This window comes from Pseudophryne corroboree, chromosome 6 (assembly GCF_028390025.1).
Source record: "Pseudophryne corroboree isolate aPseCor3 chromosome 6, aPseCor3.hap2, whole genome shotgun sequence".
Lineage (NCBI taxonomy): Eukaryota > Metazoa > Chordata > Amphibia > Anura > Myobatrachidae > Pseudophryne > Pseudophryne corroboree.
Genome location: NC_086449.1, coordinates 424,714,449 through 424,728,606, shown reverse-complemented (window position 1 = coordinate 424,728,606; position 14,158 = coordinate 424,714,449). Strand labels below are relative to the sequence as shown.

The 14,158-nt window shown below is 49.5% G+C and overlaps 1 protein-coding gene across 2 annotated transcripts in view; it reads right to left on the bottom strand.

Annotated features, from left to right (window-relative positions):
- The window catches only part of ARMC10 (armadillo repeat containing 10), an 87,177-nt gene that overhangs the window by 27,261 nt on the left and 45,758 nt on the right, over window positions 1-14,158 (bottom strand). For both annotated transcript variants that reach the window (XM_063927002.1, XM_063927001.1), the window contains exons 2-3: window positions 7,614-7,759; window positions 6,958-7,092 (exon numbers count right to left, since the gene is read on the bottom strand). In XM_063927002.1, the coding sequence (XP_063783072.1) occupies window positions 6,958-7,092; window positions 7,614-7,759 (281 nt within the window). The remainder of the gene's footprint in view (window positions 1-6,957; window positions 7,093-7,613; window positions 7,760-14,158) is intronic.

Below are 14,158 nucleotides of genomic sequence, written 5' to 3'. Positions count from 1 at the left end.
ATAGCGCATCCCCTGATGTATTATCCCGTCGAAGTGATATTGTAAGCAGGGGCAGTATGCGCCCTCTGCCTTATCGGCGCCTTTATCTGTTAGGCAGAGCACCGATAAGATTGCTTACTTATAAACGTTCGGTGTGCCCGAACGTTGGTCTCTCCTACCCTGTTCCTCTTCGCCTCACAGAAGCGGCGCTGCAGGTCTCCAAGCAGTTCCTCTTTTTTTTTCCCCGTGTCTTTCAATAAACTTTATTGTTAAACATACAAAGGCTCCAGCGTCCAGCAAAGCAAACCGCGCATGCGCCAGCATTACTCCCGCAAGGTATGCTGGGAGTAAATGTAGGGCGCAGGCGCATAAGTGACAACTGCGGCCAAGGGAGACGGACGTTATGGGAGGACGCGTATCACTAGCAGGGTGAGATAACGCACTCCCATAACGAAGACAGCAGCCTTAGTAAATGCATTGGAAAAGAGGACCCACTTCACCACGATAATGTGGTGAAGCGGGTCCCAGCATATAAGGAACGAAAACGGCATTTTAATAAATCTACCCCTCAGTGTGCTATAACGTGAATTTTGGCTCATACAGTGTGCTATAATGTGAATTTTGCCTCATTCTGCGTGCTATAATGTGAATTTCGGCTCATTCTGCGTGCTATAATGTGAATTTTGGCTCATTCTGTGTGCTATAAAGTGAATTCCGGCTCATTTAGCGTGCTATAATGTGAATTTCGGCTCATACAGTGTGCTATAATGTGAATTTCGGCTCATTCAGTGTCCTATAATGTGAATTTCGGATTATTCACTGTGCTACAATGTGAATTTCGGCTCATTCAGTGTGCTACAACGTGAATTTCGGCTCATTCTGTGTGCTACGATGTGAATTTCGGCTCATTCAGTGTGCTATAATGTGAATGTCGGCTCATTCAGTGTGCTACAATGTGAATTTCGGCTCATTCTGTGTGTTGTAGAAACAGAATTTGTCGGCAGATAAGAACCACTTGGCCCATCTAGTCTGCCCCCTTTTTTTTTTTTTTACATTATTTTTCTCTCTAACCTTATCTGATCCTTATTTCTTTGTAAGAATATCCTTATGTCTATCCCATGCATGTTTAAATTGCCCGACTGTCTTAGCCTCTACCACCTCTGATGGAAGGAATGGCGATTTGGCAGTCTGTATCACCAGTGCGCAGGGTTCTCTCCACTAACTGGCAACATTTTTTCTCTGACGTCCTAAGTGGATGCTGGGGACTCCGTCAGGACCATGGGGAATAGCGGCTCCGCAGGAGACAGGGCACAAAAGTAAAAGCCTTAGGATCAGGTGGTGTGCACTGGCTCCTCCCCCTATGACCCTCCTCCAAGCCTCAGTTAGTTAGATTTTTGTGCCCGGCCGAGAAGGGTGCAATCTAGGTGGCTCTCCTAAAGAGCTGCTTAGAGTAAAAGTTTTGTTAGGTTTTTTTATTTTCAGTGAGTCCTGCTGGCAACAGGCTCACTGCATCGAGGGACTTAGGGGAGAGAAGTGAACTCACCTGCGTGCAGGATGGATTGGCTTCTTAGGCTACTGGACACCATTAGCTCCAGAGGGAGTCGGAACACAGGTCTCACCCTGGGGTTCGTCCCGGAGCCGCGCCGCCGACCCCCTTGCAGATGCCGAAAAGTGAAGAGGTCCAGAAACCGGCGGCAGAAGACTTTTCAGTCTTCATAAGGTAGCGCACAGCACTGCAGCTGTGCGCCATTGTTGTCAGCACACTTCATAGCAGCGGTAACTGAGGGTGCAGGGCGCTGGGGGGGGGGCGCCCTGGGCAGCAATGATAGTACCTTATTCTGGCTAAAAATACATCACATATAGCCCCTGGGGGCTATATGGATATATTTAACCCCTGCCAGGTCTCAGAAAAACGGGAGAAGAAGCCCGCCGAAAAGGGGGCGGGGCCTATTCTCCTCAGCACACAGCGCCATTTTCCCTCACAGAAATGCTGGTGGGAAGGCTCCCAGGCTCTCCCCTGCACTGCACTACAGAAACAGGGTTAAAACAGAGAGGGGGGGCACTTATTTGGCGATATGTATATATATATATATTAAAATGCTATAAGGGAAAAACACTTATATAAAGGTTGTCCCTGTATAATTATAGCGTTTTGGTGTGTGCTGGCAAACTCTCCCTCTGTCTCCCCAAAGGGCTAGTGGGGTCCTGTCCTCTATCAGAGCATTCCCTGTGTGTGTGCTGTGTGTCGGTACGTGTGTGTCGACATGTATGAGGACGATGTTGGTGAGGAGGCGGAGCAATTGCCTGTAATGGTGATGTCACTCTCTAGGGAGTCGACACCGGAATGGATGGCTTATTTAAGGAATTACGTGATAATGTCAACACGCTGCAAGGTCGGTTGACGACATGAGACGGCCGGCAAACCAATTAGTACCTGTCCAGGCGTCTCAAACACCGTCAGGGGCGTTAAAACGTCCTTTTACCTCAGTCGGTCGACACAGACACAGACACGGACACTGACTCCAGTGTCGACGGTGAAGAAACAAACGTATTTTCCTTTAGGGCCACACGTTACTTGTTAAGGGCAATGAAGGAGATGTTACATGTTTCTGATACTACAAGTACCACAAAAAAGGGTATTATGTGGAGTGTGAAAAAACTACATGTGGTTTTACCTGAATCAGATAAATTAAATGAAGTGTGTGATGATGCGTGGGTTTCCCCCGATAGAAAATGATTGGCGTTATACCCTTTCCCGCCAGAAGTTATGGCGCGTTGGGAAACACCCCTTAGGGTGGATAAGGCGCTCACACGCTTATCAAAACAAGTGGCGTTACCGTCTCCAGATACGGCCGCCCTCAAGGAGCCAACTGATAGGAGGCTGGAAAATATCCTAAAAAGTATATACACACATACTGGTGTTATACTGCGACCAGCGATCGCCTCAGCCTGGATGGGCAGCGCTGGGGTGGCTTGGTCGGATTCCCTGACTAGAAATATTGATACCCTTGACAGGGACAGTATTTTATTGACTATAGAGCATTTAAAGGATGCATTTCTATATATGCGAGATGCACAGAGGGATATTTGCACTCTGGCATCAAGAGTAAGTGCGATGTCCATATCTGCCAGAAGATGTTTATGGACACGACAGTGGTCAGGTGATGCAGATTCCAAACGGCACATGGAAGTATTGCCGTATAAAGGGGAGGAGTTATTTGGGGTCGGTCCATCGGATCTGGTGGCCACGGCAACAGCTGGAAAATCCACCTTTTTACCCCAAGTCACATCTCAGCAGAAAAAGACATCGTCTTTTCAGCCTCAGTCCTTTCGTCCCCATAAGGGAAGAAGACTGCAGCAGGCAGCCCATTCCCAGGAACAGAAGCCTTCCACCGCTTCTGCCAAGTCCTCAGCATGACGCTGGGGCCGTACAAACAGGTGCGGTGGGGGGTCGTCTCAAGAGTTTCAGCACGCAGTGGGCTTACTCGCAAGTGGACCCCTGGATCCTACAAGTAGGAACCCAGGGGTACAGATTGGAAATTCGAGACGTCTCCCCCTCGCAGGTTCCTGAAGTTTGCTTTACCAACGTCTCCCTCCGACAGGGAGGCAGTATTGGAAACAATTCACAAGCTGTATTCCCAGCAGGTGATAATCAAAGTACCCCTCCTACAACAAGGAAAGGGGTATTATTCCACACTATATTGTGGTACTGAAGCCAGAAGGCTCGGTGAGACCTATTCTAAATCTGAAATATTTGAACACTTACATACAAAGGTTCAAATCAAGATGGAGTCACTCAGAGCAGTGATAGCGAACCAGGAAGAAGGGGACTATATGGTGTCCCTGGACATCAAGGATGCTTACCTCCATGTCCCAATTTGCCCTTCTCACCAAGGGTACCTCAGGTACAAAACTGTCACTATCAGTTTCAGACGCTGCCGTTTGGATTGTCCACGGCACCCCGGGGTCTTTACCAAGGTAATGGCCGAAATGATGATTCTTCTTCAAAGAAAAGGCGTCTTAATTATCCCTTACTTGGACGATCTCCTGATAAGGGCAAGGTCCAGAGAACAGTTGGAGGTCGGAGTAGCACTATCTCAAGTAGTTCTACGACAGCACGGGTGGATTCTAAATATTCCAAAATCGCAGCTGTCTCCGACGACACGTCTGCTGTTCCTAGGGATGATTCTGGACACAGTCCAGAAAAAGGTGTTTCTCCCGGAGGAGAAAGCCAGGGAGTTATCCGAGCTAGTCAGGAACCTCCTAAAACCAGGCCAAGTGTCAGTGCATCAATGCACAAGGGTCCTGGGAAAAATGGTGGCTTCTTACGAAGCGATTCCATTCGGCAGATTCCACGCAAGAACTTTTCAGTGGGATCTGCTGGGAAAATGGTCCGGATCGCATCTTCAGATGCATCAGCGGATAACCCTGTCTCCAAGGACAAGGGTGTCTCTTCTGTGGTGGCTGCAGAGTGCTCATCTACTAAAGGGCCACAGATTCGGCATTCAGGACTGGGTCCTGGTGACCACGGATGCCAGCCTGAAAGGCTGGGGAGCAGTCACACAAGGAAAAAATTTCCAGGGAGTGTGATCAAGTCTGGAGACTTCTCTCCACATAAATATACTGGAGCTAAGAGCAATTTACAATGCTCTAAGCTTAGCAAGACCTCTGCTTCAAGGTCAGCCGGTATTGATCCAGTGGGACAACATCACGGCAGTCGCCCACGTAAACAGACAGGGCGGCACAAGAAGCTGGAGGACAATGGCAGAAACTGCAAGGATTCTTCGCTGGGCGGAAAATCATGTGATAGCACTGTCAGCAGTGTTCATTCCGGGAGTGGACAACTGGGAAGCAGACTTCCTCAGCACGACCTCCACCCGGGAGAGTGGGGACTTCATCGGGAAGTCTTCCACATGATTGTGAACCGTTGGGAAAGACCAAAGGTGGACATGATGGCGTCCCGCCTGAACAAAAAACTGGACAGGTATTGCGCCAGGTCAAGAGACCCTCAGGCAATAGCTGTGGAAGTTCTGGTAACACCGTGGGTGTACCAGTCGGTGTATGTGTTCCCTCCTCTGCTTCTCATACCTAAGGTACTGAGAATTATAAGACGTAGAGGAGTAAGAACTATACTCGTGGCTCCGGATTGGCCAAGAAGGACTTGGTACCCGGAACTTCAAGAGATACTCACAGAGGACTCATGGCCTCTGCCGCTAAGAAGGGACTTGCTTCAGCAAGTACCATGTCTGTTCCAAGACTTACCGCGGCTGCGTTTGACGGCATGGCGGTTGAACGCCGGATCCTAAGGGAAAAAGGCATTCCGGAAGAGGTCATTCTTACCCTGGTCAAAGCCAGGAAGGAGGTGACCGCACAACATTATCACCACATGTGGCGAAAATATGTTGCGTGGTGTAAGGCCAGGAAGGCCCCACGAAGAAATTTCAACTCGGTCGATTCCTGCATTTCCTGCAAATTTTCTTCCAGAAAGAATTGGCTTCAGTTCCTGAAATCCAGAAGTTTGTCAAGGGAGTACTGCATATACAACCCCCTTTTGTGCCTCCAGTGGCACTGTGGGATCTCAACGTAGTTCTGGGATTCCTCAAATCACATTGGTTAAACCGCTCAAATCTGTGGATTTGAAATATCTCACATGGAAAGTGACCATGATGTTGGCCCTGGCCTCGGCCAGGCGAGTGTCAGAATTGGCGGCTTTGTCTCACAAAAGCCCATATCTGATTGTCCATTCGGACAGGGCAGAGCTGCGGACTCGTCCCCATTTTCTCCCTAAGGTGGTGTCAGCGTTTCACCTGAACCAGCTTATTGTGGTACCTGCGGCTACTAGGGACTTGGAGGACTCCAAGTTGCTAGATGTTGTCAGGGCCCTGAAAATATAGGTTTCCAGGACGGCTGGAGTCAGGAAAACTGACTTGCTGTTATCCTGTATGCACCCAACAAACTGGGTGCTCTTGCTTCTAAGCAGACGATTGCTAGTTGGATGTGTAGTACAATTCAGCTTGCACATTCTGTGGCAGGCCTGCCACAGCCAAAATATGTAAATGCCCATTCCACAAGGAAGGTGGGCTCATCTTGGGCGGCTGCCCGAGGGGTCTCGGCTTTACAACTTTGCCGAGCTGCTACTTGGTCAGGGGCACTTCCTGGCTGAGGAGGACCTGGAGTTCTCTCACTCGGTGCTGCAGAGTCATCCGCACTCTCCCGCCCGTTTGGGAGCTTTGGTATAATCCCCATGGTCCTGACGGAGTCCCCAGCATCCACTTAGGACGTCAGAGAAAATAAGAATTTACTTACCGATAATTCTATTTCTCGTAGTCCGTAGTGGATGCTGGGCGCCCATCCCAAGTGCGGATTGTCTGCAATACTTGTACATAGTTATTGTTACAAAAATCGGGTTATTATTGTTGTGAGCCATCTTTTCAGAGGCTCCGCTGTTATCATGCTGTTAACTGGGTTCAGATCACAGGTTGTACAGTGTGATTGGTGTGGCTGGTATGAGTCTTACCCGGATTCAAAATCCTTCCTTATTGTGTACGCTCGTCCGGGCACAGTATCCTAACTGAGGCTTGGAGGAGGGTCATAGGGGGAGGAGCCAGTGCACACCACCTGATCCTAAGGCTTTTACTTTTGTGCCCTGTCTCCTGCGGAGCCGCTATTCCCCATGGTCCTGACGGAGTCCCCAGTATCCACTACGGACTACGAGAAATAGAATTATCGGTAAGTAAATTCTTATTATTAGTAATGGCAACAATAGGAAATTTTAGAAGCGAACGGGAAGGACATTACTAAGTGGGAGGGGCTATGATCAGGGGGAGGAGTCATAATTCTTAAACCGCCCCCCCTAAAAGTTAAGTCTAGATCCGCCACTGGCTGGAGGGCCGCGAGTTTGACACCCCTGTGCTAGATGATCTGCAGTATGCATTGACTGGGACCGCTAGAGAATTATAAAGTAATGAATTATGTCACCTTTATTTGTTCCTGGTTTTTCAGGTTCATACTCAGGTTGTTGAGTGCATTCAAAGCGTTCACTTTTATTTTTGGATTGGGGTCTGAAAGGAATCCACGGATAATTCTAACACCATCCAAATTTCGAATGATATCCTAGAACACAGGATAACAAATACATCAAAATATGTGGACAAACTGAAGTGAATCCTGTCCCTCACCACATAACTGAACCTAACAATGACATATAAACACAATTTACTTAATTTAATATCTTTTTTTCTGAATTTCTCAATAAGAAAACTTTTGCCCTAGGGGTGCTGTGAAAAAACAAAACAAATTCATTAGGGTGCAGCGATTCAAAAGATTGGGAACCACTGAGTTCTAGGCATTTCTTCCTAGAGACACCAATCTTTCCGCTATGTTTGGCAGCAAATGGCCAACTGTAGTTTGTTGTCATACCAGATTTTCGTAGAAACCAACCAACTAGTGTATGACACATCTTTAGATGTGTGGCCAACATTAGCGAGGAACAACAGCAGTTTACACTCCAATGTTAAACATCTCAAGCGCTGTCAAAAAAATGTAAATATAAAATATGCAATTTAAACAAGCCAAAACTAAATGATGGGCCTATCTTGAGAGATTAGTATTATACAGAAAATGGTATTACTTACATGATTTGCAGAAAATGCTGCACTGTTGCAGAGAGTAACCAAAGCCAACTCTTGAACGGAAGACTCAGAGTTTGTTAAAAGAATTTTAAGTAGTGATTTTAGGTGATGTGATTCCAGATTACTTGCAGGTTCTGCAATGATGTTCTCTGATTTGATTATAAAAAAAAAATAAAAAAAAAATATACAGATATGAAAATACATTTCGAGGAGCATAATGGCAGTGCAGGAACATGAAGGTGCATCCAAAACATTGCAATGATTTTAGGATTTTAATTACCTACCAGTAAATCCTTTTCTCGTAGTCCGTAGAGGATACTGGGGTTCCAATTAGTACCATGGGGTATTGACAGGTCCACTAGGAGCCATGGGCACTTTAAGAATTTGATAGTGTGGGCTGGCTCCTCCCTCTATGCCCCTCCTACCAGACTCACTCTAGGAAACTGTGCCCGAGACTGACATACTTTGAGAGAAAGATAAATAAGGATAGTGGTGAGATTCCGAACAAACAGGAAAGCCAAGCTAACCAAACTTGAAACAGGAACAGCAACAGCTGAACCAACATTACTTAACTAAGTAACAGTGCAGGAAAAATGAAGCACCGGGCAGGCGCCCACTATCCCCTATGGACTACGAGAAGAGGATTTACCGGTAGGTAATTAAAATCCTATTTTCTCTTACGTCCTAGAGGGTACTGGGGTTCCATTTAGTACCATGGAAATGTACCAAAGCTCCCAAACCGGGTGGGAGAGTGCTGAGGTTCCTGCAGAACTGACTGACCAAACTGAAAGTCCTCAGTGGCCAAAAGTATCGAACTTGTAGAACTTAGCAAATGTATTCGAACCAGACCAAGGAGCTGTTTGGCAGAGCTGTAAAGCCGAGACACCCCGGGCAGCCACCCAGGAAGAACCCACCGACCTAGTCGAGTGGGCCTGTACAGATTTTGGACATGGCATACCTGCCGTGGAATAAGCATGCTGGATAGTAAGCCTGATCCAGCGTGCAATTGTCTGCTTTGAAGCAGGACGCCCAAATTTATTGGGATCATAAAGAACAAACAGTGAGTCCGATTTTCTGTGACGAGCTGTTCGCTTTACATACACCTTCAAAGCCCTCACAACATCCAAAGACTTTAAAGTAGCAGAGGTGTCGGTAACAACCGGAACCACAATAGGTTGGTTGATGTGAAACGCAGACACCACTTTAGGAAGAAATTGCTGACGAGTTCTGAGTTCAGCTCTGTCCTCATGGAAAATTAAATACCGTATATACTCGAGTATAAGTCGACCCGAATATAAGCCGAGGCACCTAATTCTACCACAAAAACCTGGGAAAACTTATTGACTCGAGTATAAGCCTAGGGTGGGAAATGCAGCTCTAGCCGTACACAGCCCTCAGTGCCAGATATGCCCTCATAGTGCCAGATATGCCCCCACAGTGCTGCCAGATATGCCCCCACAGTGCTGCCAGATATGCCCCCACAGTGCTGCCAGTTATGCCCCCACAGTGCTGCCAGTTATGCCCCCACAGTGCTGCCAGATATGCCCCCACAGTGCTGCCAGATATGCCCCCACAGTGCTGCCAGATATGCCCCCACAGTGCTGCCAGATATGCCCCCACAGTGCTGCCAGTTATGCCCCCACAGTGCTGCCAGATATGCCCCCACAGTGCTGCCAGATATGCCCCCACAGTGCTGCCAGATATGCCCCCACAGTGCTGCCAGATATGCCCCCACAGTGCTGCCAGTTATGCCCCCACAGTGCTGCCAGTTATGCCCCCACAGTGCTGCCAGATATGCCCCCACAGTGCTGCCAGATATGCCCCCACAGTGCTGCCAGATATGCCCCCACAGTGCTGCCAGTTATGCCCCCACAGTGCTGCCAGATATGCCCCCACAGTGCTGCCAGATATGCCCCCACAGTGCTGCCAGATATGCCCCCACAGTGCTGCCAGATATGCCCCCACAGTGCTGCCAGTTATGCCCCCACAGTGCTGCCAGTTATGCCCCCACAGTGCTGCCAGATATGCCCCCACAGTGCTGCCAGATATGCCCCCACAGTGCTGCCAGATATGCCCCCACAGTGCTGCCAGATATGCCCCCACAGTGCTGCCAGATATGCCCCCACAGTGCTGCCAGATATGCCCCCACAGTGCTGCCAGATATGCCCCCACAGTGCTGCCAGTTATGCCCCCACAGTGCTGCCAGATATGCCCCCACAGTGCTGCCAGATATGCCCCCACAGTGCTGCCAGATATGCCCCCACAGTGCTGCCAGTTATGCCCCCACAGTGCTGCCAGTTATGCCCCCACAGTGCTGCCAGATATGCCCCCACAGTGCTGCCAGATATGCCCCCACAGTGCTGCCAGATACGTTCCCTCCCCAAGTGCCAGGTATGCCCCACAGTGCTGTTACTTACCCCTCCGTCGATCCCGCGCTGTCTTCTGGAGGGACACGAAGCACACAGCGTGCGCGGCTCTCCTGTGTCCCTCCTGCATCTTCGGCGGCCGCGGCGGGTCTATTATAGGAAGTGCCGGTTCGTGATCAGAGGTCACGAACGGGTATTTCCTGTAATAGAACCGCCGCTGCTGCCGCCGGAGATGCAGGAGGGACACAGGAGCGCCGCGCGCTGTGCGCTCCATGTCCCTCCTTCACACTGCTCTGCCTCTGCCTGCACTGACTCGAGTATAAGCCGAGGTGGCTTTTTCAGCACAAAAAAAAGTGCTGAAAAAGTCGGCTTATACTCGAGTATATACGGTAAGTACTTTTGTGAGACAAAGCCCCCAGCTCAGACACACGTCTTGCTGAAGCCAAGGCCAAGAGTATGATGGTCTTCCACGTAAGATATTTTACATCCACTTCCTGTAACGGTTCAAAGCAGTCCAATTGGAGGAACTGCAGCACCACATTGAGATCCCAAGGTGCCGTGGGAGACAAAAAGGGAGGTTGGATGTGCAGAACACCTTTCAAGAAAGTCTGGACCTCAGGGAGAGACGCCAAATGTCTTTGAAAGAAAATGGACAAGGCTGAAATCTGGACTTTTATGGAGCCCAGACATAGGCTCCACACCTGCCTGCAGAAAAAGCAGGAAACGTCACAGATGAAATTCCACCGCAGAATAATTTCTGGTCTCACAACAAGAGACTGATTTCTTCCAAATACGATGCTAATGTTTAGACGTTACCACCTTCCTAGCTTGGATCATAGTCGGGATAACCTTGTTAGGGATCCCATTCCTGGCTAGAATCAGCCGTTCAATTTCCATGCAGTCAAATGTAGCCGCAGTAAGACCTGATAGACGAACGGGCCCTGTTGCAGAAGATCCTCGCGAAGAGGTAGAGGCCACGGATCTTTGAGGAGCATCTCCAGAAGGTCCGCATACCAGGCACTTCTTGGCCAGTCCGGAGCAATGAGTATTGCTTGAACCTTTTCCCTTTTTATTTGCTTTAGAATTCTTGGGATCAGAGGGAGTGGAGGAAACGCATACACCATCTGATAGACCCATGGAGTAGTCAGGGTGTCTACCGCCACTGCCTGTGTGTCTCTCGACCTGGAACAATACCGTCTGAGCTTCTTGTTGAGACGAGAGGGCATCATGTCGATCTGTGGATATCCCCATCGATGTGTCAAGCACCTGAACACTTCTGGGTGAAGGCCCCACTCCCCCAGGTGCAGGTCGTGTCTGCTGAGGAAGTCTGCTTCCCAGTTGTCTACTCCCGGAATGAAGACCGCTGACAACGCCACAGCATTTTTTCTGCCCAGAGGAGAATTCTTGGCACCACCAACATTGCTGCTCTGCTTTTCGCCCTGTCAGTTTATGTACGGCACCGCCGTCACATTGTCCAACTGGACATGAATGGCCCAATCTTGAAGAAGATATGAGGCTGGCAGAAGGGCATTGTATATGGCCCAGAGTTCCAGAATGTTGATTGGAAGGATGACTTCCTGACTTGACCATCTTTCTTGAAACTGCACCCCCTGGGTGACCGCTCCACAACCTGTGAGGCTTGCGTTTGTGGTTAACAGAATTCAGTTCTGAATTCCGAACCTGCGACCCTCGACAAGGTGAGAATCCTGTAGCCACCACAGAAGGGAGATCCTGGCTTTTAGCGATAGACGGTTCCTCTGGTGCATGTGAAGATGTGATCCGGACCATTTGTCCAAAAGATCGAGCTGGAAGGGTCTTGCATGAAACCTTCTGTATTGAAGCGCCTCGTAAGCGGCCACCATTTTCCCCAGAAGGCGAATGCACAGATGCACCGATATCTGGGTTGGCTTCAGGACATCCCGAACCATCGACTGGATTACCAATGCCTTTTCCAACGGGAGGAACACTTTCTGCGAGTCTGTGTCCAGTATCATTCCCAGGAATGGAAGCCTCCGTGTTGGCTCCAGGTGAGGTTTCGGAAGGTTCAAAATCCACCCGTGATCCTGGAGGAGTTTGGTTGAGAGACCAATGCTATCTAGCAACCTTTCCCTGGACGGTGCTTTTATCAGGGGATCGTCCAGGTACGGAATTATGTTCACTCCCTGTTTGCGGAGTAGAAACATCATCTCTGCCATCACCTTGGTGAACACCCTCGGTGCTGTGGAGAGACCAAATGGCAGGGCCTGGAACTGGTAGGGACAGTCCTGCATTGCAAACCGTAGGTAAGCCTGATGAGGCAGCCAGATCGGAATGTGAAGGCAGTGCCGTAACTAGGTGTGTGCCGATGGTCCCTTGCCCACAGCGCACATGCACTGAAGGCGCACCATCGGCAGAACACCCCCCTTCCCCTAAGGGCGGCCATCAGCCAGCTCGTCATATTACTAAAATCAGGCGCCGGTGAACCCGGCACCAGCCAGCATCAGTGGAATCCAGTGGCGGTGTCAGGAGAAGAGGAGCACGGCGGCCACCAGCATCAGTGGATCCCAGTGGCGGTGTCAGGAGAAGAGGAGCCCGGCGGCCACCAGCATCAGTGGATCCCAGCGGCAGTGTCAGGAGAAGAGGAGCCCGGCGGCAGCCAGCAGCAGAAGAGCCCAGCGGTGGTGTCAGGTGAAGAGGAGCCCAGCAGCAGCCAGCAGTGAGCTGCACTACTGGGGGCATACCTGTATCTGGCACTGGGGGCATACCTGTATCTGGCACTGGGGGCATACCTGTATCTGGCATAGGTGTATCTGGCACTATACTGGGGGAATAGGTATACTGGGGACATTATGTGGGCATTGGTCCTGATTCAGACCTGATTTCTGCTGTGCGTTTTTGCACAGCGGGCGATTATTGATGGACTGCACATGCGCGTCACCAAACAACAGGCATCGCCGAACAGCGACAGGCTGGTGTGAAAATTTTGATCGCACAGCCATTCGCATTCTGATTGACAGAAATAGTCCATTTTCTGGGAGTGTCAGGAAAAATGCAGGAATTCCAAAGCATTTTAAGGGAGGGTGTGCGACGTCAGCTCTGGCCCCGATCAGCCTGTTCTCATCGCACTGTAGGAGTAAGTCCTGGGCTGCGCATACACTGCACACAGTGGTAAAAACATTAGATGGTGAGTGTGGTACGAGCGGATTTGCAGCTGTCCGCTGACTGAGGGACATTTGTAGCACGGCATACACATGCAACCGCACGTTTGCACAGGCAAATTTACACTCCCCTTGGGCGGTGACTATCTGAACCCAGGACACCAAAATTAGCAGCACAGCGATCAGGTCTGAATCGCCCCCATTGTGTGTAAAGATCCTAATTGTGTGTGCGCATGTGTAGAGGGGCGATAGATAGATATATATATATCTATATATAGGGGGGGGCGATACAGTTTCCTGCACACAGCGCTAAAATGTCTAGTTACGGCACTGTGTGAAGGTACGCATTCTTGATATCCAGAGACACAAGGAATTTCCCCTCCTCCAGACCTGAGATTACTGTACTCAGAGACTCCATCTTGAATTTGAACACTCGTAAGTACGGGTTCAACGACTTGAGGTTCAGAATCGGCCTTACCGAACCGTCCGGCTTCGATACTACAAACAGGTTGGAATAGTACCCCCTGTTTTGCAGATGAGGTGGAACTGGAACAATGACCTGAGTCTCTACCAGTTTTTGGATGGCATGCTGTAAAGTTATACTTGCCTCTTGTGAAACTGGTAAGCCTGATTTGAAGAATCTGTGAGGTGGGAGCTCTTGGAACTCCAGTCTGTAGCCCTGGGAAATAAGATCCATGACCCAGGGATCCTGGCATGAACTTGACCAGATCTGACTGAAGAATCGTAGTCGGGGTCCCACCTGACAGCCTTCCAGGCATTGTGGTCCGTCATGCTGAAGGCTTTGAGGAAGCAGAGCCTGAGCTCTGTTCCTGAGCGCCTGCAGTTGCTAGTTTGTGTGGTTTACCTCTTGCACCGCTGGAGGGCGTAGAAGCACCTCTGGATTTGCCCTTTAACTTGGCCATCCGAAAGGACTGCAACTTAGAAGCTGAATAAGCCTTACTGGTTAGGGGGTTGCGGAAGGAAGATACATAGACTTATCCGCAGTAGCTTTGGAGATCCATTTGTCTAGTTCATCTCCAAACAA